Below are 27135 nucleotides of genomic sequence, written 5' to 3' on the forward strand. Positions count from 1 at the left end.
ACCTTGAGATGAAACCTGTTAACATTGTCTACATAAAATGAACCTTTTTTTTTTTTTTTTTTTTAACTTTGTTGCAAAGCTGTATGGAAACTGTAATGTTACTAATAATATTTTGCACTTTGAAAGAACCTTTCAATTGAGTGGTTCAAAAGCACTTCACAAAAATGACAATTATCCCATTTTGTACATGAGGAAACCAAAGCATAGGGAGGTCAAGGCTAGATCTTTTAAATTGTGTGTTCACTTTTGTATGTCCATATTTTCATACCTACAATTTAGGATTTGCATGAATGCATACTTACATGCATATAAATCCCAAATAGTATGTGCATAACTGCATACATAGCCTGTGGGTGAGCTGGGCATAGGCAAAAGTACACAGAGACTTCTAAGTACCAGGGAAAAAACTGTTTGCTCAAAATCATTCAAAAAGTTTGGAATGGAACTCAGTCGCCATGATTTCTAGCCTGCCAGCATTAGCCATTGGACTAGCCATGAAAATTGTATCTCTTACAGATCTTTACATTCTCCCTTATTTTAGCCTGCAGCATGTAAAATACCACAGGCTTGTCTAGGCATACAGGTATATTTGGGCATACAGGCATTTCAACACTGTGTGTGAAAAATTGGGAGTTTCTGTATTGTAACTGATCATGTGTATAGTTTACATATTTCTAATAGTTCTTCCAGAAAGATAGACTTATTATCACAGCACAGTGCTATCTGTGTTTTATTCTCATAATGCTGCTTCTGGATACCCTGAGATACAACATCATTGTTCCTTAATAATTTTCACAGATTCATCATTTAAAGGCTAGAAGAGACCATTCTTACTATCTAGCCCAACATACACCATAAAATAAGTTATAACACTTCACCCAGTAGTTCCTGCATCAAACCCACAACTTCTGGTTGAAAAGCAGCGTATCTTTTGGAAAATCTAATCTTTACTTAAGGGTCTCTCCATGATAGAGTTCATTGCCTCCCCTAGCTGAGTTATTAAAATGAATAATTACCTTCACTTATTAAAAATGTCATTGTCATTGCTGTTCATCTGAATGTGTTCAGTTTGTTTCCACACGTTAGCTGTTTTGATTCCTTTGTATGCTGAATTAAAGTAGCAAACACTGCTCAGTCCTCATCAGAGCCTGTTGGCACATGCATAGCAGTGCAGTAATGTGGCTGCACTGGTCCTGTTTGAGGAACAAGCTCACACAGGGCAGACAAGACATGTTTTAGCACAGAGCTGATATATACCAGACAGACATTCCTTAAGTTTCTTCTCATAAGACAAGCAATCTCTTCCATGCTTATCTTACTTGCCCCTCTCAGTACCTGTTTCAGTTTAAATGAATTTTTCCTTACGTTTGAGATGCCAAAATTGTTTCCTGTATTCCAGATGTGGTCTTACCACAGCCCTGTACATGTCTGCTAGAAATACCTCACTTCATATTTCCTAGGATCACATTTGTTTCATGGCCTCACCATACTGATGATTCATGGTCAGTCAACTAGTTCATCCAGGTGTTTTTCCTCCTATGATGTTTCCATCTGATGAGCCCTTGGGTTACAGCATAGATTCTTGTCAGTGATCCCTAAATGTATGACCTTTTATGTTGTACTAGTAAATGTCATCTCATTTCTATTTCTCCAATCTTCAAGATCATCTATGTCTTAATATATAACATTCTGATCTTCTCTGTTGATGTTACCTCCCAACTTTGTGTGTGACAGTCATTATTGAAAATATTAAATAACCTCAGCCCTCAAAATATCTTCCAGGACCAAACTATCCTCCAGCTCCAGCTTCTTCTACCAACCAATCACAGTCATCTCCACTATACATAGGTCTTTAATCATTGTACACTTCTTGTATTAATCTTCATCTCCTCCAGCTTAATTATTAATTTCCATGAACTACCATATCAAATGCTTTACGTAAGTCCAAGATGATTAGATTTATCGTATTATCTAAAAGATCAGTTCCATTATCAAAACAAAATGTTACATTAATCTGTCATGATCTTTTTTGGTATACTGAATTTTATCCCATTGACTTCAATTACTTCAGTATCTTTTATTATTCTTGCCTTCATAATTGTTCTGAAGCATTATATACTATACATGAGCTACTTTTGTCTCTCCCTCTAGCTTAGTTTTCCAGGCTTTTGAAAAATTTTCAGTTCACAAGCCTCAATTTTCAAAGTGTAGACACTAGAACAGGTAGTGTAAGAGTGAATTTGTAGCCATGATGATCCAGAACTTATGCAAGAGACAAGGATTTCTTAGTGTGATATGTTTTATTGGATCAGTTGCATAGTTGCAATTGAGTTAGACAACTTTTAAATGCAAGACATTCTTCACAAGGCATGACCAGTACAAGCCAAGCACAGCATAGAAAAAAACATTTGTGGGGTGGGGGAGGGGGTGAGAGGAGAAATAAATTGTCAGGGATGGTATTCAAACAATTAGCAGAAGAAAAGAAAAGACTCTGATATTGGGAGATCAAAGCCTATCAAAAGGCAGAGTTATTCTTACATTTCATGTGTAGAAAGAATTCAAAATCAGGTAGATTATAGTGTAACATTAGTGTTAAGTGCTTGGTTATGTAGGGCCTCACTAAATTCACAGCAGAGGTGGGCTGTGCTGCAGTTCCTTCAAGCTTGCAGGTTCCCCTGCATGCTATCCCCCCACCATTGACTGGTGGACTTGCAGCTCACTCCTCAACGGGGAAGCAAAAACCATGTTTTTAAATATGGCACCATTTTTCCCTCCCTGCCAGTCAGCATCAAGCACCAAGGCCTCCAGGGCCCCTCAGCCAAATCAGCAGCAGGAGGCAAAAACAGTGCCATGTTTAAAACAATGGTTTTCATTTCTCCCCGATCAGGAGCGAGCTGCAAGCAGTGGGGCCCCTCCACCACTCAGTGGCAGGGGGGCATGAGGGAGAACCTGTGAGATCTAAGGAGCCACAGCGCGGCCCATATCCTCTGTAAAATTGGTAGGAACCTAGTTATGCATTTGTCCTTGGACAAGTGGTTTCAGGATAGTTTCTATGCATCTTGATAACTTGGCAGTTGTCACTTAAAGTTTTCTACAAGATAACACAGATTTCCTCAGCAGAATCCAGAACATCAGCTACCTCCCTGAGAAGGCTATACTTGCTCCCACAGATGTCACTAACCTGTACGCTAACAACCTACACCATGAAGGCATAATCACTCTAACAAATCCTTGCACTAGAACAGTACACAGTATTTCTTTAATGGTATCATTAATGCTTAAGTAGTGGTAATAAATCCCCTACTTACAGATTGTAGAATCAAAGGGTACCTGTACACATGTAAGGATGTTTTAATTAGAGTGGGCCCTGGAGAGCTTCTCTAATTAAAATGCTGCAGCATCACATGTATTAAGCCCCCGTGGAATGCTTTAACTAAAGCTCATTTGATGAGCTTTAGTTAAAATACCCCAGCAACCATTTTAAAACCCATGGGGGCTTATACACATGATACTGTGGCAATGCTGGAGCGTTCCAGTTAGAATGTAGAGCAGACTCAGTTAATTGAGTCTGCTCTGACACGTTCTAATTAGAATACATCAGAGCACGTGTATAAGCACCCAAGGTTTTTTCTTTAGCCACTGAATGGCATTATAGCTCCTTTTCAATGAGTTTTCCACCATTACCTTTAAGCTCCTTCCAGAGCCATTGCTTGCTAGGAAAAATAAGTAAACAACCCCCTGGCCCCTCTAAAGATCCCTTCGATTCTTCATTACAAAATGTCTGATCCTGCATTTGTCTGTAGTAGAGAATATGTTTCAAGGTATTTGGAACAGTTTTGCAAGAAAAATATATACTGATGTGATGTAGCCCTCTCCAAACTAAGACTGCCCAGCAAAAATTAGGATGGTTAATACCATTTGATATGTGCCACAAAATGAACAGTCCTTCCCTGTTCTCCAGTTTGTCTATGTATTTAGCAACTGCTAGCAAATGTTCAGTCCAAGTACTCTCAGTTACAAATATTATCTTCCAGTAAGTGAAGTAGCAGAGTTAAGGATCTGCCATACCTGGTTGGGCTATAATACTATCTATGCTATTTTGTTTTGGAAACATACCAACAGACCAAACCAGGGGATTCCTTTCCAGCAATATTATTTGGTAAGTGCTATTTTTCGCAGATGATTAGTATGTAGTGCAAAGCAAAAACTTACAAAAAATAAAATAATGTAACAGAAATATTCTTTCATTCAATTTAATGGGATATATAAATCCAAAAGGCAGGAAAGCTTGGAAAGAAAATTACAGGAAAATGGATCTCAAAATGTCCACAGTTCCTTTATAATGTCACAGCATGTACTGGAAATGGAGGCTATACTGATTACTTCACCCCATTTCTCAAGCATTTATGGAAACTTGTAACAAGCCAGACGGGTGTTACTAGTTGAAGGCCAGCTTTCCAAAAGTGGAATCTGGGGAACCAGCTTGAAACAGGTGAAACACTTGAATGTAAAAAACACATCAGGTCAGCTCAGGAAAGGGCCAACTTTAAAATGTAACTTTGTAGAAACTCATGTCCGCTTCAAAGTGTCAAACTCATTTCAGTAAGGAAGAATTCACAAAATAAAATAATCCAGTTAACTTGTGGGGAGAAGTCTTTCATCCCTCTTCCCTGCAGAATTGCAGGGATCTGAACATAAAGGTGCACTCAGAAGTAAGGGGTGAATCATGCCCAGGGACTCTTGCAGGTCAATATTGTTCCTTTCCTGAGAGGAGAATTTCTTCCTGCAGTCCTTGTGGAAATATTCTCTGCCTTTCCTATTTACATACCTTAAAACTGAGGGCTTATTTCTCATCCACTCATGGCACCAGGGCTGCAGGTCATCTCGCGGTGCTACTGCTGTGCAGATGGGCAGCTTCAGAATTTGCACTCTCTGGCCTCATCCACTCGCGTCTGACATTTCTTTTCCCCAGGAAAACCTTTGCCACTGCTGCTTGTCCCTAGGGAATACCTGTGCTACGGGTCTTCTGGAAAGCAGCAGATTAGCCAGGGCAGGGTAGGGCAGGCTGGAGACTGGGCTGGCTCCAGCAGCCTTATCTGGGGTTTTGGGGGCCTCCTGAGGCTGCAGCAGCAGCAGTCCTGCCACTCAGTCTGGCTGAAAGCTGGAGCATGGCTCTGGTTGGTCAGGCTTTTGTTTTGGGTGGCTCAGTGCCCCCACATGCACCACACTGCTTTTTTTATTTTTTACACAGGGTTTTTTTTACCCCAGGATCTCTGGTGTGCAGTATGTGGCACTGCAGACGTGTCTGTAGTGCCACATACCACACGGCCACATTCTTCTGGATGTGGCCTCTATGTGCCATGTGACTAAGCATCACTCTATGTGTGAATGGCTGGTAGGGATCAGAGGATATAGTCAGAACTGTGTCAGCCCCCAAATCCTTTTCAAGGGGTCTTAGAGAGGTTACAGACAGGGACTGTAAGTCTTGCCAGTGTTTTCTTTGTAGATAAGGCAGGTGAATTTCCTTAAACATAACATAGTTTTCTCACAATACTTGTTTACTTTGGCTTTGTGTAAAGAGTGAATTTTACTTATCCTTAAGTAGAGACATGCATACACGTCTGCACACACCTATATAGTCATGCACTTCTATGGCGTACAATATGCTAGTTCATAATGATTATGATGGAGATAATGGACATGATATGAATACAATAGACAGCCAAAACCAGAACCTGGGATACATGGAGCCCCGTAGCTGGCTACGTTTTATTTAGGAAAAGTAGAAATTCATTCCAGCATTCCACTGGTTCAGATTTCAGGTTTCAGTCAACACTTTTTTTTGGTTGCACTTTAAGCACTAATTATAGCTCTGTGGGGAATAGCTTGAAGCTGTTTAAGCTGTTGTTCTAGTGAAGAGTAAAGTAAAAAATAAACTACACGCAAGGATACATGTTGAAATGTTTTATATATATACTAGCTGAAGTACCCATTCTTTGCCCGGGTTGTTGTTTTTGTAATTGCAGTGTTTGCTTATTCTCAGAGAACTTAGTACAACATATTTAGGTCAAAAATATTGTTTACTTTTAAAGAACATAGTACAATGTATTTAACATTTAATATTTAGCATGAAGTTAAAAAAAAGGCAAGCATCAATATAATAATGACAGTTGAGTTAAAAAAAGGCAAGAGTCAATATAATAATGACAGCTGAGTTGAAAAAAAAGGCAAGCATCAATATAATAGTGACAGATGAGCTGAAAAAAAGGCAAGTGTAAATATAATAATGACAATTGAGCTGAATTCACTGCATCCAAAATGGAGTGGTACCAGGCTGTTATTTGAAAAACGAAGTACTCCCAATCAGTGGGAGCCCCAAAAAGAGTCAAGTGAAAAATAACCCACCTATAATTTTTTTCAGGTGGTATTCAGTGATTTTGGAAAGTTTAGAGCAGAAGTTTTCAACATTTTTGGATCAGTGTACCCAGACCAGGGGAGGGGGTGGGGGAGGCATACGGCTGAACATGGAGCAGCAGCAGCTGCCACAAGCAAACTTCACTGGCCCTGTACATCCGGCTGGGTAGGCAGCGCCTGCACGGCAGCATGAAATGATGTGTGGCAGTGCTCCATCCCCGCCCACCCATGCATACCCCCTAGGGCCTTCTCAAGAACCTCTGGCAGTATGCATACCCTCAGTTGACAACCCCTGGTTTTGAGTATGTAGGACCAGCCATTCTCTAGTTATAAGTGAATATACATACAGGCATACAGACATACACTTCATTTTATATATAAAATATATATAATAACACAATAATCACTATGTTATTGCATAATCTACTTTGGTTATTTAATACATTGTGGTTTTATGTGTACATAAAATATTTTCGTTCCATAACGTTTTAGAAGGTAGCAAATCCTATGTTGTTGTTTTTTTTAAAGGATCTATGCTTTTTGGAGGTTTTTTCCTTCTTTAGAATTTTTTTATCTTGTAAAATAAAGAAATTGGTGCATTTAAGAACAATTGATATATTTTACTTCCTACAATTTATTATTATTTCTATTGTAGAAGTGGTATCACTCTGTTACCAGTTAATTGAGCAAATACATAGTAACACCGCTGATATTTTCAAGTAATATATGACTGGCTTTAAACAATACACAACATACACAGTTGATTTTGTGTACTGCAGATATTGAGTGCATACATTCACTACAGCACTTACTGAATCCCCATTTATGATATTTCTAATTTTTCTAAAAATATAATTTTGAAAAAGTAATTTCAGGTGTTAAACCATTTTGGACACAGTTTTTAAAGTTGTTTCTAAAATTACATCAGTGAATTGTATGTGCAGAGCCGTTGTGAACGTTTTTTACTCAGATCTATCAGAGACACAGTTTTGCTGAATTTATGCATAAAAGTGTCCATGTTCTTGAGCGCACTGATCTTGGAAAGTATATATATCCTCACTGAAAATATAGCCTTTTTTATAATTATACACTTGATTCTCAGGAAATAAAGTGCTTTGATAAATCCATCTTCTTTTTCTTTCTTTCTTTTTATTTTAGTTCTATAGTGCCTATAACACTTTGCTTATCATTAGCTGAATTGGAGGTCTGCTGGGCCTATAGAACGTGTACTGGGCTGGAAACTCTGGGACACTAACTACCAAACTTTTCACCTTGTGTATCAATTCTTATGAAAGAGATTGATCCCTCATGGGCTTTTTTTCCAACTTCCCGATCAGAACTGTCCCCACCTTTTCTGCAGTAATAGTAATTCTGGAATATACAGGATGAAGTCAACAAGAGGAAACTGTAAAATTCTCAGTGTGCATAGGATGCTCCCTCCTTCCTTTCTATTTTCTGTCTGATTTGTTTCCTCTTGGATGCAGGATTTTGTATTTAGTAGTACAGTACCCCGTTGCCTTTCATTGCTCCAGACCCCACTGCTCTAATCTCTCCAGGTCACTGGTTCTGGCCTCCCCCATGTTTCTTGCTCCTCCACATTTAGTTTCCTGTCCTTCAACAGATTTGATCGCTGCTCAGTTGGCATCACAGAAATTCCCAGTAAAGAAAGAGCATTCTTGGCAGTTTCTTTCCAGGATCTCAGGTCAACAAACAGAAGTGAAACACTTGCACATGCTTCACTTGTTTGATTGAAAGTATTCCTGAGACAGTTTGGCATGTTGAACCACTTTGGTTCGTGGAGCACCATGTGAAGACCAGTACGCTATATTGATGTCTACCACAGTCAATCATGATCTATTAATAAAATTATAAACCCCTGGAACACTGGATGTTCCTTCAGTATTGTTGGAAAAAATCATTAGAAGAATGTTCATATCGGCTCTGATTCCTGATGTAATATCACTAAAACTGGATTGGGTTGCCTAGGAAAGATCACCCCTGTGTAGGAATGATCATCCTTTGATGTTGAGATTCAGCAAGGTCTTTTATAACATTTACACTATCTGCAGCTAGCAGAGCAAGAAAAAGGAGGCATGGCCAGAAGGACAGGGGCATGCCTTACACTTTCATGTTGCAGTTTTTCAGATGCAATTACAGGTCCCTGTGGCCTTTTGCAGCTTGCTTAATTTAGAATAGCATTCACACACACTGGGCGCATCTACATAAGATGCTGACTGCGCAGTAGCTGAATAATACTGCACAGTAGTGTGCCACAGCACAGACAGTGCCAATACACTACTGTGCAGTAGTGTCATTTAAAAGATGTTTGCTGGTGCTTGCTGTGCAGTAACTCCAGTTACTGTGCCTTTATTTCATACTTGCTCCTACAAGTAATAAATAAATGTGCAGTAGTGATTGTGCATAAGCATCTCGTTTAGATGCACCCATTGTTATGAACTGTGCTTTGTGCAAATCAGCAATACCCATGAAATGTCCTAGTGAATTCTTCATATAGCTAGATTGGTATTGGGAGTGGATTTTTTTGGTTGTTTTTTAATGTTTAAGTATCAGAGAAGACAAAACAATAGGAAAATATCTTATAAGGGTACAAAATACAGTCAAGCACAACTGCAGTTGTGGAATGCTTTATAATGTTTGGAGGAGTGAGTCAGTAGTACCATTGCAAATGCAAGACATAAGGCAGCACAGCACCGTGCCCAGAGGGGATGGTTAATGAATTTTGTGTGACGTCATTGGCATGAGCTCCGAGGATGTTCCACTACACACACATTCCAGGCCATGCCATTTCTCCACTACAGTTCACATCACTGACTATGCATTTTGCTTTTGTCTAAGAGCTTGTGCCCATATGGTCAGTAAATACAGACTTTGCCTTTGAGTAATAAAAAAAAAAATACAAAACTTCCTGGCATCCCACAAACCGACTTCATCCTGACACCCTTGGACATCTGGAACATGATGGATGACAGATTTAGGCAAACTGAAAAAGCTATAGAGTGCATAGTATACATGTTTACCTGAACGTTATAATATAGTCCAAATGTCTGCTATTTAACTTCATGTACTGAAAGAAGACCAATTGTAAAGGGGGTTCACATGCAGTAGGACAGGCGATGCTATATCTCTAGTTACTTGTTTGGTATAAAATGTTACTGGCAAGTTTATAATTTCCTGAGCATAACTGAGTCCATTGAATTAAAGTAGGGTGTGAGGGTAGAGGGGAGAAGAGAAAACCAAATGGTAATCAAACAAAAGGCAGTAAATGAAAACCAGAGCATATGTACTTGACATGTTATTTTGGGCAGGTTGAATTTTGGTTTTTTTTGGACTGTCATTTGCTTTGCCAAATAGTTTTTTGGACAAGAGGTTTAGCATATTGTCTAGACTGAAGGTTAAATTCTGTTGTTTTCTGCAAAATGCTGAGTGGTTAAATGTGCTATAGTGCAGTACATTAGAGGAACTGGAATTCTTTACTTCATGTGGAGTAAAGGGTATGGTTTTCCATTAGTCAATGTACTTGGTACCTAGTTTTTAGGGAAAAGACATAGATTATTAAACTTTTCTTTGAAGGAAACTAATTTTGGAGAAATTTATTTTATATCCGTAATAAATTGTTTACAAAATAATTCAGTGCATAAGGAAGTTAACAATTCTTTAGAAAGACTTATGAATAAACAAAATGTAAGCTGTGTTTATTATTTTATATGCTGTACTGAAGCATTTCTAACACCTGGGCCATGTTTCTAGAAGCCTGCTATTCTGTGCATGAACAAAATATGCTTGCATATCAGTTTCTGCTTGCATAATTCTCATTTTTCATTATGATGATAGCACCATGGGCTGTGATAGTGCATTAAAAAAATAAGACCTGTTTCCAGGGAAAACAAGCTATAAATTCAAGGCCGTCTTAGTAGACTAAGAAATCACATTGCACTAACTGTAGTAATAGATGTGAATAATTTGAGTAAGGGTTGTAGGTCTAGTTCACAAATTAGCCAAATGCAGCTAATGATGATACAAGAGGATAACTGGAAAAAGGGAGGGTGTGAGGAACTAGAGGTAGTTGGATTTCTTTTTTCCCTTTTGTGGAGAAAGCGTGAAAAATTTCTATAAAAGTATAAAAGAAAAAATTGGCTTTTTGGCAAATTATTGATTCCAAAGTACTCCTTCGTAGGAACTGGGGTTTGAGTACCATCTGTTCCCAATCTCTTCTCTAATTTGGGTTCATTGATGAGTACATTTCATAGAAGGCACCAGGGTCTTGTAGCTGTCTTCATGTTAATGGATGAAATCTACTTGTGGAGAAAGACAGAAAGACTCACAAAGGAAAGTAAGAGAACCATGTCTTAAGAGATGTCACAGGGACATTTCACAGTGGCACATATTTAATTTTTCATTTCATATTTATATTTTTATTTGAGCAGAGGTATTTTGTTTTTTTAGATGAAAATAAAAAATTGTTGCAGGAGGTTGCTATTTTTATGAAAACACAATTTTCCAACAAAAAGGTTTTGAAAAGAATTTGTTTACCAGACCAGTTGCAAAAGTGATAAGTTATGTGATTCATTTTGTTCTGCACATGCTGTTTGTTCCAATAGATGTAGTACTTGAATGCATTTGCCCGTGTGTACATACTATACGTGCAAGTATGTGTGTATTTTCTGTTTTTCTTTCATGAGATGACTTCAGTGTATGCAGGAATGTGATCATTGTTCTGGAGTCACATCAGCAGTAACAAAATAGAACTGAACTTTGAGGGAGAATTTAAGGGGGAAAGTGAAGTAGCTGAGTACCAGAAAAAAGTATTATAGTCATGAAGTTAATGTGATTAGAAGAGATTAAGACCCAACAGAAACCAGTCAAGAACATGTTTAAAGAGGAAAAACAGCATTTATTTGGCATAATCCTTCAAACTCCTGTCTTAGTCCTGAACCGTAGATATGGGCCTATTAAGGGAGTAGGCTGAAACATTCTCCATGCCGTCATTCTGCTTAAACTTTCAGGGATTCTCTAGGATAAAATAATTAGTCCTTCAGTCAATATTTCAGGGTTGGAGGGAAAGCAAATAAAGGAAAACCCAAATGAGAAAGGAAGTGGACAAATGAGAGAGAAAAAAAGAGACTTACGTTTTTTAAAAAGTTTATTGTTATACTCCTCTTTATCATTGGAGCAGTTAAGATCAGCCAAAGAGAGGAAAATAAATTGAAAAAATTATACTTCCTGGCTGGTCAGACTGATCTTGTCTGGTGTGTGTGAATTTCAAAATACATTTAACTTGGAACCCTGGGATTTTTGTTTCCTCCACTTGAAATTTTTTAAAATGAGAAATTGCACTTTAGAGGCATAATGTTATGTAAAGACTAGCCAGGAGAATTGGATATTTAACTTATTGTGCCGGAGAGAAAAGTCTCTCCAGGTGCTACATTTTTTTAAAACCCAGAGAATGAAATTCATCAGCGTATCAGAACTCAAGCACACATATCTGCCTATAGTGTGAACTGTGTGGATCTTTCCCTGAAATTGATTTAGTTTCTATTACACTTGGCACAAAATACACTAGCGAAAAGCCCCTGTGCATCTGGATTAAATGAATCTTTGAACTGCTAATTGTTTAAGATTGACCTAGTAGATATCCAACAGCTGGCCTTATGTCATTTGCAATACACAAATCCATGCAGTTTACAAATAAGAACAACACAACACATATGCAAGTAATCCATGATCACAGGGTGCGATACAGTATGATATTACTTTATCACACATAGAAAGGTCCTACCATTTACACAAAACATATATTTCATGGTGGGCTACAAACAAATGAGAGATACAATTAACAGTCTGATTTAACAGGGGCTTTTTCTTTGCCTTAAAAATAGTAAATGAGGTGGTTTAATTTTAAAGAATTAAGACAAGTTTACTTTTTTGATCATAGAATCTTAGAAAATTAGTGTTGGAAAGGAACTCCCCTGCTCAAAACAGGACAACCCCCAATTATATATTGATAAAATTTCTTACCTCAGTAAGGGTCAACATTTTAGCAGCTGTGCCACAAATTTAAGCCCCCAGCCTCCCCAGGTGCCACTCTGATCCCCTACCCCTGCCTGATCTGCTGCTCTGCTTTCCGCTCCTTGCAGTGTCTCCCACTGTGCTGCCTGCCCCCTCCCTAATATGATGCATGCCACACACAAAGACTGTCCATGGCACATGTGTCATTTGTGCCACAGGTTGGCCATTCCCACCTTACCTAATTAATATCATTTTGCTTCCTTGTAATGAATGAAGATGGTTAGCTGACACAAGTTAGAGGAGACTTGTGTGTGAATAGGAATCATAGTTGGACCTGCATTAAGTGCTCAAAACATAAATCAGGAAGACCACAATTCCCTGCTGGTCATCAGACAGTGTAATGAATTTAGACCAAAACTTTAAATCTTCTTCATCTCTATTATATGTTTTAAGCCCTCATTTAGCAAATTACTTAAGCATGTTCTTACCTTCAGTGAAGCTGCCCATGTGTTTCCAGCGTCTTGCTAATCAAAGCTTTAGCGTTTAATACAAATATATTTATAAGGACCTTCTCGACTTGTCCATTTTTTGTTTTTATAAAGTGTTCTACATTTACCATGTATAATATTTCTGGAATGACTCCCTTGTGGTCCATGGTATTTAATACAACCAAACAGAACATAGCATCACTTGGTAATTCCAGGAAGTAAAAGGCAAGAGACCTTTATAAACAGATGGTACTGTATATTAGGAATGGTTTTAGTTACAAACATTCTCTTTTCTTTTACAGTTTAAACCCTGTATAATACTTGTAATGCATGCCGTATGTCTTCAGCATCTCTTTTTGGGGCTTGACAGAATAACGTTTTGGCCTTCTACAATCTGTTGTTACTTCTCATTGTTCTGCAGTGAGCCTTTTTGTCTTTTGGGGGAGGGGAGGAAGCTGTAGGTTGGGAAGGCCCCATTTGTTAAGTGAAAAAACCAACATTAATCATAATTTTCCATTTGTTTATGAACAGGGACGAAGAGGCTTAGGTTCCATTTATGTCTGGGCATCTGGAAATGGTGGAAGGAGTAGAGATCACTGCTCCTGTGATGGCTACACTAATAGCATCTACACTATCTCCATAAGCAGCACAGCTGAAAGTGGGAAGAAACCTTGGTATCTGGAAGAATGTGCATCCACGCTAGCTACAACTTACAGCAGTGGGGAATCGTACGACAGGAAAATAGTACGTGTTGGGCTTTTTTAATTTATGCATTTCTGTATTTTAATTAATATTTTAGGTGAAAGTAAGTTGACCACTAGCTCTCTCTTATTGAGTGGGCTCATTTAAAAACTTCAACAACTGAAAAAAATAAATCTGTATATTTAGCTTATATTTAAATGTAAATGTTGCCACCAGAATCCTTCTCTATCAACATCCTTCTTGTATTATGATACCTGTAATTGTGCAGAATACTCCTCATGAGGTCTACTGGTGACAGAGCCAATGTGGTTGCTCCCAGTTCTGCTCTCACTTGTGTTGTGCCTTATATTCTTGCTACTTTCCTCATTGCTGAAAATATCTGAGCAGTGTTTTCAAAGATTCAGTCCACTGTCACCCATACAGATTTGTTTCCTGACTAACTTCTTTCAGCATGTCAGCAGTACTCAGAGCAAATCTCCTTTTGGGATTGTTTTCTTTTTTCATCCAGACCTCACTATTTTCCATATTTTAAGTGGGCATTTACTAATGCAGTTTTCCAGCCCACATCCCATTTCCTCGGGTATATTTGTATTCAGCTTACTTTCACTTTTGCATTCATTCACATTCAATAGTTATTCATATTGATGCCTATTTCAGGGTACTGATGATGGTAAGCAAGAGTAAGTGGAGTGCTCATCCTTTTTCTGTGCAATTTATCTCATTCCTATCCAGGCTATTGCTGTTTTCCATTATATTTTGATCTTAAATGCAAAGCCCATTCTTTTTACTCCATTTGAGAATGTTGTTATTGCTGTAATCATTACTGATCTAATATAGTATATCTGTTTTTTAAGTGGAGATCTTTCCTAAAGTCAAAATAAGTCTTAGGCTGTCTACCCAGACAATATACATTTTGTGCTGTATGCATAGATCTAGGAACAAAGAATGCATAGATAACGCTTACAAAATAGGTGGCTCCATACTGGAAAGCAAAATTAAAAAGCCATTGGTCTCTGCATAATCAGCTGAACACGATCTTGCAACATGACGCTGTGGCCAAAAGGGCTAATATATTTTGGATGTATTAACATCACAATGCTGAATGGGCGTAGGGAGGTTAAATTACCTTGGTGTTTGACACTCATGCAACTGCAACTATAATACTGCGTACCAATCTGGTGTCCAAACTTTGAGAAAGATGTTTAAAAACTGGAGAAGGTTCCAAAATAAACACTATATTAAGAGACACAATCAAAAGGATTGGGGGCTGACTTGATCATAGTCTATAGCTTGCAGGGAAAAGACAGCAAAGAATAAAGTGATCCTTAGTCTAACAGACAAATATAACAAGATACGGTTCCTGAAAGTTGAAGCTAAAGAAATTCAGACTACTAATAAAATAATTTTTTTTAGCAGTGATAGTAATTAAGTATTTAATCAACTTACTCAGAGCCATGGTGTATTCTCCCTCACTGGAAATTTTTAAAGCAAGATTGGATGTTTTTCTGAAAAAAAAAATGCTCTTAGTCAAACGTGGCTATTGGCTTAAAGCAGTATTAATTCAGGAAAGTCCTGTGGTATATGTTATTCAAGAGGTCAGACTAGATGGCCATAATGGTCTCTTTTGCCCTTAAAATCTATTAATCATATTTAAATATAAGAAAGAGGGTAGGAAAGGTCATTTAGGAAAGGTCATTTAAACAACAGTATAGAAATTTCATCACCAGATTGAGTATTATTAGGAAACTGAATAATTTCTTTTCCTTATTATTAATTATCAAACAGAATGCGAAACATGCCAGAAACAGAGATACGATTTCTGTGGAGAGCAGCTAGGAAAGAAGAAAAAAATTACTGGAACGAAGAGTTACCTCAGAACAAGTTTAAAACAAAAATTAGATCATCTGCAAAGAGGGAAGGTTCCAAGAGGGGATGGCCAGCATCCCAGAATCCTGCAAGGACAAGGCAGGCAATATGAAAAAAAAATAGCTGGAGAAACATTTAACTCCTCGCTGGCAAAATGGAAGGCATCTAGTAGGGACTAGAAAGAAGCTAACATGAAAACCATGTTTAAAGTGGAAGCACCTGGAAAGGTACCTAGAATTTTGGATTAGGAAAGACACTTGGGCTGTGTCGAGACATGCAGACGTGTTCGGTTTATGGCACTACATAATTCACTCCTGGAATGTTAAAACGTGTCCCACACTACAGATTTGCAGCATGGAGGCAAAATTTGCTACCAGTATTTCCCAGTAGGAAAAAAAAAAAGCTCCAAGAAAAGAAATGGTCTAGCACACGCTACAATAGCATGTGCCAGCAAAACAGAAGCTCGGTCCTCCAGGGAGCATCTCTACTATTTTGTTTTTGCCCTGGGCTGCTCCAGCATGCTAGGGGACAGGAGGGGTGGGGAAAGGGCAGTTTTCCCAAAGCAGGACAATTTGTCCCTCACCAAAGTGCATGTGCAAGGGTGTGCATTGAGGCACAAAGTAGTGGCACGAATTTGTGCCACTATGATTTGTGCCACTCTTAAGTGCACGCCCTGTACATCTGGATGTAGCCTTAGGGGGCAAAGAGTGGGAGTAAGGCAGCCTGCTTCCCCTGCTGATTGCCTCCCCACTGCCTGCTTTCTTCCTCCCCATACACTTTCCCCACAACCTGCCCCCACTGCTTCTACTACTTTCCTCCTGCAGCGATGGGGGGTGTGGAAATTGAAGATGACACTCAAATAATTAGACTCTAAACATGGAAAATGATAACAAAATAATAATTGTCCATGTCTAGGATCTAATTATTGGAGGGTTGTCTTGAATTTGCAGTCATTTTTGATTCTGGTAAATGTGGTACTTTCCTTCAATCTGTGTCATACCATTTACATTTTAAAATATTGGAATTATATCTGTTTTCTTCCAGCGTCATTGAAATTTCCTCAATGCTCCAAGACTTAAAAGTAAATATATTGTAGTAATGATTTGGATTGTTCCTTGGCCAGGTGCTGTGAAACTCATGTATCCACGCTTGTTATTTAAAGATAGATAACTTGAGCTGTTGTTATAACATGTTCCTTAGTGGTGAACTGGAAAGTATTTCATTATCATTTTATGATACGAAAACTTTTTTGACTTTTTCCAAACACAAAATATAAATATTTATTGAATCTATCCTCTGCCTCTGCATTCTTTTATGCAATTCTATCCTTTCCATCTAGTAATAGATCACTACCATTATTGGTTACTTCTGTTTCTTTATTCTCCTTTACTCTGCTAAACATGGATTTTTTGTGTGTTTTTGGGCTTCCTTTCTAGTTTATATTTATGTTCATTGCTATCAACTTCCCCTTTTATCCATGTGTAATATATTATTACTATTATTTGGTCACGTATTGCTTTCCCATTCCCTGTATACCAGGCTGGTTAGTTAGCCAACACAGCCTTCTTTTTCTGTTGTGGCTTTTTACTTATCTTCTTTGTCACCATATTCTTAATTCTTAAATAGCATTCATATTTTTCCTGTTTCAATCTTTCTCCCAGCAGAGAATATCTTATATTATATCTTATATCTTATGCAATCCTCCCATGCTTCTTCAGTCATAGCTTCTTTAATCAGTGTTCCATTCATTTAGATAAGTCTTACTGCATGCATTTACTTTTAAACAGCTTCACTACACCAGGACATTTGCAGTGCTCATTTTAAGATGTCCCTCACCTATTTCTGTTCATGCATTTTTGTAGTTATCTCATTTTTTAATGAGTTGTGACTTATTGAAACCAAGAGAACAAAGTTAAAGAAAATATTGTATTGTCTATAGAGATGTTATCCTTCACAGCTTTCAGAATTTATGGCACTGTCACATTTCTAATATTGATAATACTTTGCACTTGTATAATATATTACTTCTAAAGGTCTCTAAGTGCTAACTTTCCCATTTAAAGCTCTTCCCACTTACTTTGTCCTGCAAGTTACCAGCTGACCTATGAGATACAAGACTTAACCTCAAGATATTTACTGCTTGAAGCTAGTTAAACAGGACTGATCTCCTATAACACTCTCAGACATGAAGTAGCGTTCTCCCTCAGTGTTACATTCAAACCAGTTACATTTTAAAAGGAAAAAAATTGTGTTCTTATACTATGGTAAGGTGAGAACTCAGAAGTCAAGTGAATTTTGTAGAACCAACCCTTTAAACTCAAATAATTTAACAACTGTAATTAATGTTCCCCCAGCATGTACAGATAGTGACAACTTCCCCCACTTCCTTCTCTCTCTCACTCTCTGAACAAGCCTGCCGTTTTGTAGGAATGAGTATAATGGTAAAACTAGTATCTGCACTGTATTCTCCAACTTGGTCACCAAAACATGGGTTTTGCAAAATGTCACTTACAAAGATGCTTTGACTAACATATACAGCTAAAAATCAAAACAGAACAAAATTCTATAAAAAGCAAAACTCTGAAGCTAAAAAAATGCATGATCAATTCACACAGTTTTTTTATGTTGACTACTGAGATGGAGAAACCTGCGAGGAAGAAATTTTGTTTTCTTCCTCTTCCACAAAATGAAAAAAAAAAAATCCTGTTCTATATTAAAATGGGTTCTACCAAAAAATGTGTCTATTTTTTTTCTATTACAGGTTAAATTTAAACTTTCTTAAATATTGGTTTGTGCTTATGGACATGCACCTATGCATGCATGCACGCACGCACTCACACATCAAGCAAATCACATACAAAGAGCTTGATTGTTTCCTCATACGCAACTGCATCAATCTTTTCAAATTGGGTGATTTTCCAGAGGTCTTTAGCTACAGGTGGTAGTTCAGGTTGGTATGCTGTGTGTGAATTTATGAAAATGAAAAATAAGCACTAGTGCTATTAATACACTAAGTCTGATTCAGATCTCGTGAAAGATTCATAGTTGGGTAACACTGAGAGCAAGTGAAAGCTGTTACAAAATTCTCAATTCCATCCTGGACTGAGCATAATATGATTTTTAAATGTATACAGAATGTTTCTTACCTGAAGTTTTGTCAGGTTCCCAAACATGCCCCGTTCCATTTTTGTTCATTTCAGACTTTATAATAATAACTTTTTTAGCTATGTAAATGATATTCTGATCTTGTGCAAGCTCATGCAAATACAAAGTGTTCTTTGACTTCACAGTTATACTAGGATGAGAGGTTTGAGTGAGAATTTGACTCGTAGAGTTTGAGTCAGTAGTTATGACACAGGCAAAATGCCTATTTGCATTAAGACTTAAGGGTGAAACACTACAACTTGATGTGTTTGCATGCTTAATGGTAGACAAAAGTGAAGCAAGGATTTCTGGCAGATGCAGAGTGGATCTGCACTCAGAAGTTCAATTGCACACATTTTTTAATATAAGAATCAGGGGCTAGAATTGTTATTCAGGTGTTTACAAGACCAGCTGCAAATAGGCACAGGTATATAAATGCAGAATTTAGGATATGCTTAAATGGAGGAAGGTAGAAGTGTAGTCAAAAATATACCTTTTCACATGGATCATCATTTGGGGAACATACTGAGAATGAGATTGTAAAGAGCTCAGAATTGACATAACAACACCAGTAATACCCTCACATCTGTAGGAATATAACTCTTGCCAGTGTTTCTGGACAGCTTTGAAAGGTATTCTACCCCTCAAGGCAGAATGCTTCCTGGTACTCCTATAGTCACATAGCTCTGTCCAATAGCCTAATACCAAGGTGTATCTGTTAATGGTACAATCTACCTCTATAGATCTGTATTGTTTTTAGGTCATCAAAGGTACTACACAAATAACATACTTTTGGCATATTACAGTTTTACTTAAATAATTTCTCTTAACAGCTGTAGTGAGTTATGTGTGAAAATCCCCTACTATGTGATGCAAAAATCTAGAACTTTTGGTTCAGAAATGATACCTTTTATTAGACCAACTGGGAAATTGCAAAAAAAAATATCTTTTGTGATTTCCCAGTTGGTCTAATAAAAAGTATCATTTCTAAACCAAGAGTTACAGATTTTTTGCATTTGTTTTGTCTCAGACCAACACGGCTACCAAATAACACCACTATGTGATGAAATTCCAAACTCTACCATGCACAATTGCTTCTGAAAAAATGATGGCTCATTATATTATTTCACAATTTTTTGCTTATTGGAGCAGGTCAATGTAATTTCTGATTTTTGTTTTGCTTTTAAGATTCTGCCTTGTCTTTCCCTGGTTATTTTATAGTAGGTCGTGATACTAACAGTTAAAAGCAATATAATTTCTTGTCAACTAAATACACAAATCTTTCTTTGTTCAAATGCCTCAATTGCACAAATGTGATTCAATATGCCACTCCCAACATAGAGTGGTTGTGGAACATGCAGTATTTTTTTGGATTAGGAGGGAAGAAATGGCAACTCCAGGTTTTTGTTAAACACTTGTCATTTTAGAGCACAAGTTGGTTCATCAGACATACCACAGGGAATTACAGCAGCAGGTAAAAAATATTTCAGTCATTGCTAATAGGGTGGTGTGAAGCTTCAGTTGCTGATTTGGTTCGATGGCCCAATCTCCAAATTTGAATTGAACTGGGAGACCAATTAAAAGGTCCAAATTGATTCAAAGCTTCTGAATCGATTTAGAAAAGATTCAGAGAAGATTCAGAGATTGGGGCAGTCCCTCTGCAGTGGCTGTTGGGGCCTCTGGGGGCTCATGGCAGAGCCCCCCCACACAGCACGGGGCAGTGGGGGCAGAAGGTGGTGAGTGCAGAGCTTTTTTTTAAAATGCCAGGATGCTGGGGCCAGGTGGGGCAGCTACTGGCAGGGCTGGTAGAGCAGGTGGGGGATGGAGCTTTTGCATTTGGAGATTCAGCTGATTCAATTCAGAACAGTGATTCAAATCACTGAATCAAATCACTGTCCCCTGAATCAGCTGTAACTGGATCCGAAGTGAATATGAGCCACTATGCACAAGCCTATTGCTAAGGGCTCAATTTATAAAATATGAAATATCTGGAAATCAGAGGCTTAGGGGATGGGAAAAGTGATATTATTCTCTGCAAAGAAAGATCCTATTTATGACTTGAATAATTAACCTTCCAACAGATGAAACTAGCAAAATAGTGATGATATAACCTTAATAATAACCTTAATAGTAATGATATTACACTTAAATCTTCAGAGCAAGTCACTCATACAGAAACATTACAGACCTTGCATTGAGGCTTTTTCTGTAACAAAACAGTGCCTAGCCTGAATGCCACCTAGCTCCCATCTGTGATCATAATGAAGTACATTGTAGTGGCTAATAATTTTTATCTAACTTTCATCACAGTATCCTAGGCTGTTAATTTCTTATTGATTAACCTATCCTTTTACCACCAACCACATTGTAATTGTCAGTCAAATCCAATTGTTCCTTTCTTTTGTTGTTAAACAAGAAGCAGGGGTAGATTGCAGATCTAAAAAAGTACTGATCACACTGCCTGATGTCAGGCTCTGTGATATTTCTAATGCTCTGGGCTGCAGTCATTAAAATAATACTACAGCATGGACATATTGTACTCCAGGTGAAGGATGCAAAAATCAGTGGCCACCTCCGCTTACCCTACTCAACAGAGTTTCAGCTTTCATATACTAATGACAACTTCATGTCCCCCTCAGCCTTGCATCTTTTTTTTTTTTTTTTTTTTTTTTTTTTTATGATTATGGTGTTTTCCTCATGTGTTTGTGGTATTTCAAACATCATTTTTCTTTTTGAAGCTTGCTTGCCTGTTGGTGATTCTGCTGTCACCTTTGTTTCTATAGATACACACGTGACTTTGACAGCGCACCTTTAATGCTGAAAAACATGCCTTAGATCTCCATAGTAAACATCTCAACTGCTGTCAACTAATTTCCCTTTTCAATGGCTCAGCCCAGTTGGGGTTTCCACCTTAGGAAGCCTGTTTGCTTGCTTGCTTTCTCTCCCTCTCTCTCTTTTTATTAAACATGCTTTCTCCTGCAAGATTTGCTGAGTGCAAGCGAGAGAGAAGGGGCTATAGTTCAAAATGTTGCCACAATGACTACTTACTACATGGGACCATAAAGCACAACAGTATAATGGTTTTGTTATACTTGATAGTCATAGGAAGTACAGAAATAAAGTCACTCTCTTTATTCTGACAGATAGGTAACATAGATAACATAATGCAATAGGCATTAGATATAGAGGGCTAAACTGCATTTAAGACAAAGCTACTGTAGGGGAGAAATCACTCAGCATCTTTTCCCTGCTGGACCTCCTGAGTACATTGTTGTACCTCAGTAAAAATGCAAAGCATCTTGCAGCTCAGGGACAGTACAACTACTTCAATAGTGCACTACTCTTTGTCAAAGAGGAGCATGCACTAGCTGTGCTAGTCAGTGTGTGAAGGGGATGAGCACATTATTCATTACACTATATTTTTCCATAGTTTTGGACCAAATTTTCAGAAAGGCATGTCCAAAGCCCATATAGCTCCTTTTCTTCACATAGGGTTGCATTATTCTTGCAAATATGAGACAGTTTGCATTCACACAAGTCAGTGTAGTGCTCTGGCTGTTTCTTCCAATTTAGCTTTTTAAGATTTTCTTTGCTTTACCTCGCCTTTGAAATACATTAGTTACTATGGGAACAACAATTATAATATAAAGTTAAATTATATTAGAGGGGGTGCAATGCATGCGCTATATAAATGGTTTTCATTAGAAGATTTGAACTTGTACACACACTCGATGTCATTAATTTACATTAACTAAATTGTTGCACAATTGATGAGACAGTGAATTAGAAAGACAGTATGAAAATTTTATTTAAAGGTCATGGATAAAAGAAAATGATATATCAAGAATTTATACTTTTATATGATGGGAAATCAGTAATAGACCTAAGTGGTTCTCTATAAACTTTTGAGAGTTTTGAAGATGAGTTAGATAGATATTTGGTAAGTCTGGTAGCTCAGAAACATGACCTAGTAAATGCCTCAAGTATATTTTTTCCATTTTCCAGAACTTTACACTTTGTCTCAAAATTAGCTCATCGTATGCCTGTCACCTCATTGTTCCATGTTAACTTTACTCCCTTGAGTAGCGTTTTGTGTTGACAGCCTCACATATGTATATATTACTAAAGCTCCTAACACTTTTTATCAAAATCTGTAACAGATGCATAAATGTCTATTGGAAAAAGTATAAGTGGCACTTTCGCTTCTCAGTTACTTTTTCATCCAGTCATGTTAAATGTAACGTGTTGTCAGTGCATACTGTAGCTGGTTACAAGTCCAATGGTAGCCAGACATATTTATATTTTTGGTGTTTATTTACCAGATTTTCCCCTTCTCCTAATGTTCTGACAAACAAAATATAATGTCAGTGAAAACTACTTGGTTGAGAGCACAAGAGACTCAACACAAAGTACAACCAGGGAAGAGGTATACTGCAGGTAGCAACACCACAACCCCACTCTATGCCAGCTTTGCACACACGTGCACACACACACCAGTGGACTTAACCTAAAGGATACACTCTAAGGCTAAATACAGACAGTCAAAAAGCCCAAGGCTGAACTGATTCAATCTTTGCAGGTTAGTCTAAGATGTGTAGATTGAACCAAGAACCAAGTGAACAAACATTCACTTTTGACTCTGGAAATGCAGCCACATGCCTGCAGTGGCCCAGGCCAGGAGCCAGGGGGACCTAGAGCACACCTCTCTGTTCGACTGGAGTAGACAGCTTGGGCCAAGGGTACCCTGCCCACTGTACCAAGGGTGAGGGGTGCGGGGGGAGGTGGAAAGCATTCTGGGATGCTGGGAGTTGGTTTGAATCTGGAGAGGATCAGGGACAAAAATTCAATAAACCAATTTAGTCTAAATCATTTAAGTCTGATACTACATTCATCTAGGTTTCCCTTAAACTGGTCTTGGCCATTTTGGAAGCAGTTTATGTTTACTGCACTTCTGTTGTGTTATAGATTTAAACTAGTTTAATGTGTACTTTCTGTCCTTAGCCTAAAGATCTGAGGAAACAGTTTTGCCTCTATAGCCAATGCACTCTACAACCAAGCTCTTTGTCTCCAAGGAACTATGCTTATACCATCCATTCATTTCAACTTCTCTTTTGAAGAATTATCAGGTGGCAGTGACCTTGTTTCTAGAGGTGCACTGATACATCAGTCTGATATTGGAACTGGTACTAATATAAAGAAAATTGGCTGTATCAGAAAATCGGCCTGATGTGGCCGATCTTTTCGCCGATAAATGATTGTGCGTTCACACCACCACAGCGCAGCACTCAGGCAGCAAGAAGCAGAGCTGCATGCAGCTGGTAAGTCCATTGTGGGGGAAGGGGAGGGAAACAGGGGGCAGATCAACAGCCCCTGCAGTGAGGGAGGGGGCAGAGACAGGGCAGGCACTGCCCAAATGAAGCAGGGTGGAGTGGGGCACAGGATGGAGCCATGGCTCATGCAGGGGCATGGCTCTCACCACTGCTTGCACCCCAGGAGGACACAGGGGGTGGGGTGTGCCCCTCCAGATATGCATGGGGCAGGCGGGCAGGCTGTAGCTGCAGGTTGGAGCTGGGGCTGCGCTGGGCTCTTCTCGGTGGGGGCTTGGCTCGGGGCAGGGGCTATGGAGGGGGCTGCAGCCACCTCAGATTTGACCTTAGTCCCCCCACCCATAGTCCTGCTCCCAGCACTACTGCTATCACGCACCTGGTGCAGCCGTGTCTCAACATCCTGCCTCCACCCATGTGCCGGGAAGAGCTGGGGCTGCACCGGAGCATGGTGGTGGCACTGGGAGCTATGGCAAAATTTGGGGTGGTTGCAGCCCCCTCCATAGTGCCCTGCCCGAGCCCAGCCTTCTCCAGGAAGAGCTTAACGCAGCCCCGGCTCCAGCCTGCAGCTGCAGGCCACCTACCTCGCCCCACTCTGCATAGATCCGGGGGCACGTGCCGACCCCGTGCGCACTGCCGGGATGCAAGCAGAGGCAGGAGCTGCCCCCTCCAGGAGCTCTGGCTTCATCCCACACCATGCCCCGGCCCACCCTGGCTGGGTAGCACCTGTCTCTGTCCCCTCCCTCACTGCAGGGGTTGTCATCTCCCCCCCCACTCCACTTTCACCACAATGGACTTACCAGATTCACGCAGCTGTATCGGAAATCGGATCGGTCTCAGTCCAAAAAAAATCTCTTGTATTTGAATCAGGAATCTAGGGAGGGAACCTCTGTGCTAATCCCTTGAAATAATCAGTATCAAAACCAGTTTGAATATATTTTTACAGCTGTCTTGAACTCACACAGAAATACCTACCTATAAGTACTCTCCAAGATGTTCATGTCTTAATGCTGAGTGCAAGATCCTGTCTCGTCTCATGAGTTAATATAGTGCTGGGCATTGTATACCTCCACTTTGGCCATATTTTAAATGATTGGTGAAATGTTTTTATTTTGTAAGCAACTTAGTACAAGATAAGACTGTGTATTACATATGAAGATGGTTAGTCTGACTGTTAACATGACTGAAGTAAGTTATTTGTGCAAGTCAAAGTTTTTGCATGAATTATTGCTTAATTTCAGATGAATTATTATATAAGGAAGAAAGGAAGCTCTTGCAGTTAAACTATACCACATAGAATCAGCAGATCTGTTTTTTATTCCAAACTCCACCAAGCACTTCCTTTGTGACCTCAGCAAATCATCTAACCCCTCCATGTCTCACTTTTCTCATCTGCACAATGGACATAACTGATACCAGCTTGCATTATGAGAATGTAGTGAGGTGTAACACATCAGACTTGTAAAGCACTTTGAGATTCATTGGGGGAAAGTGCTGTATAAGTACAAAGTAATGTCAGAGTGAAAGTCTAACTCATTTTTGCTTATGTGTTTGCCCAGTTGGCAAGTTTTTTGCCATGAAAATAGAGTACTTACATTTTCAGTGCTATCCAATCAAGTGGACACTTAAATTCACAAATATCTTTCAGCTCCAAGTGGAATAAGAGAGCTTCAAATCAACGTATTCAGAAGCCTTTCTTACTCTTCCCTCAGTTGAGAAAAAAAAATCCATCCATCTGCATGCGACTCACTAGAGCAAATGAAGTCTGTCCTAATTTCTGACACTGTGTTCTAAATTTCATACATTCCCTTTCTTCCAGATTACCACAGACCTGAGGCATCGTTGCACAGACAGCCATACTGGAACCTCAGCCTCTGCACCTATGGCTGCAGGTATCATTGCACTGGCACTGGAAGCGAAGTAAGATTTGAGCTTTACTCTGAAAAAAAAATGTAATAAGTAATTAGCAGCTTTCACCCAGTGATCTCAAAGTGCTTTAGAGAGACTCCCTAGTAAAAATTCACAATATACTTGAAAGGTAGGGAAACATTATCATCCCTATTTAACTCATGGGAAAATTGAGATACAGACATGAAGGCAAAATATTCAGTGGTGGATGCTTAAAACTTTGACATAATACACATAATACTTTGACTAGGGCACTTGCAGCTCTATTGAAGGGCTTAGGGAACCTTCATGGTTAGGGTGAACATACATCCCACTTTGACTGGAATTGTAGGGGCATGGGGCACAGTCTGTCGGGGAGGTGGAGTGGCATGGTGCACCAGGGAGGTGGGTGGCAGGCACCACTGCTGCTAAATTCAACTTTTCCATCATGTAAGTATCTACATTACAGATTTTTAAAACATAGACTAGTGCCTAGTCAAGAAAAAATCCTATTAACTTTTCTCTAACTGCTGTATTTTGTCATTTGTATCTAGAACAAATTTTAATGTGTGTTTTAGACCTGGAAGAACCATTGGGAATTTATTACAAATTGATATATTCACACATAAATTCACATTTCAGATTATTTCCCTATATATTGTGTTAGATTATCTGTGTATAAAGTGTCCATTATGTAGGTTAATGATCTACTACCAAATGTTTCTAATTTATAGAATGTATTGTCTAAGGGTCAGAGAGCATTTAACTACATTGAGATTAATCTATTGAAGGTATCCCCAATACGTTACAAGACCCCGCTTTGAATGGAGTAAAAAATGTGTGCATGGTACCTATTTCAGCTATGTAATTTGTAATAACAAACAGATTTCTACTTCCATTTTTTAGGAATGTTGCTTTTTTATAGAGAATCTTTTCACCAGGATTCAGTGCAGGACACATTTTTTTTTTTTACCACTGTGTTACATAGCTAGGAAAGTAAGAGATTGTAATGGAAAAGTTGATATAATCTTAAATAGAGAAGCACGTGTTGTCATTATAATTAGATTTTCTTAATGCAATGCTTAGTGACAAAAACTACTTTGAAAAATTAATATAGCACTATTATTTCAAGAAGGTATTCTTTCAATCGCTTCTTAATCTCAGTTGTAAAAATGTGTACATTAATTTTTAAAGAACTCACATATACAGATAATATTACATTTGTGTGCACCAAAATTTCATGCTGCCAGAGGTTTTTTCTATAATTACTTTTTAACAAATTG

The 27135-nt window shown here is 38.6% G+C and overlaps 1 protein-coding gene across 6 annotated transcripts in view; it reads left to right on the forward strand.

Moving 5' to 3' along the window:
- PCSK5 (proprotein convertase subtilisin/kexin type 5) overlaps positions 1 to 27135 on the forward strand; it is a 378572-nt gene that overhangs the window by 176919 nt on the left and 174518 nt on the right. For all 6 annotated transcript variants that reach the window (XM_019554922.1, XM_019554924.1, XM_019554923.1 and 3 more), the window contains 2 exons: positions 13461 to 13673; positions 25785 to 25885. In XM_019554922.1, the coding sequence (XP_019410467.1) occupies positions 13461 to 13673; positions 25785 to 25885 (314 nt within the window). The remainder of the gene's footprint in view (positions 1 to 13460; positions 13674 to 25784; positions 25886 to 27135) is intronic.

The sequence above is a fragment of the Crocodylus porosus genome, unplaced genomic scaffold, assembly GCF_001723895.1.
Source record: "Crocodylus porosus isolate Cpor-Errol unplaced genomic scaffold, CroPor_comp1, whole genome shotgun sequence".
NCBI classification, from domain to species: Eukaryota; Metazoa; Chordata; order Crocodylia; family Crocodylidae; genus Crocodylus; species Crocodylus porosus.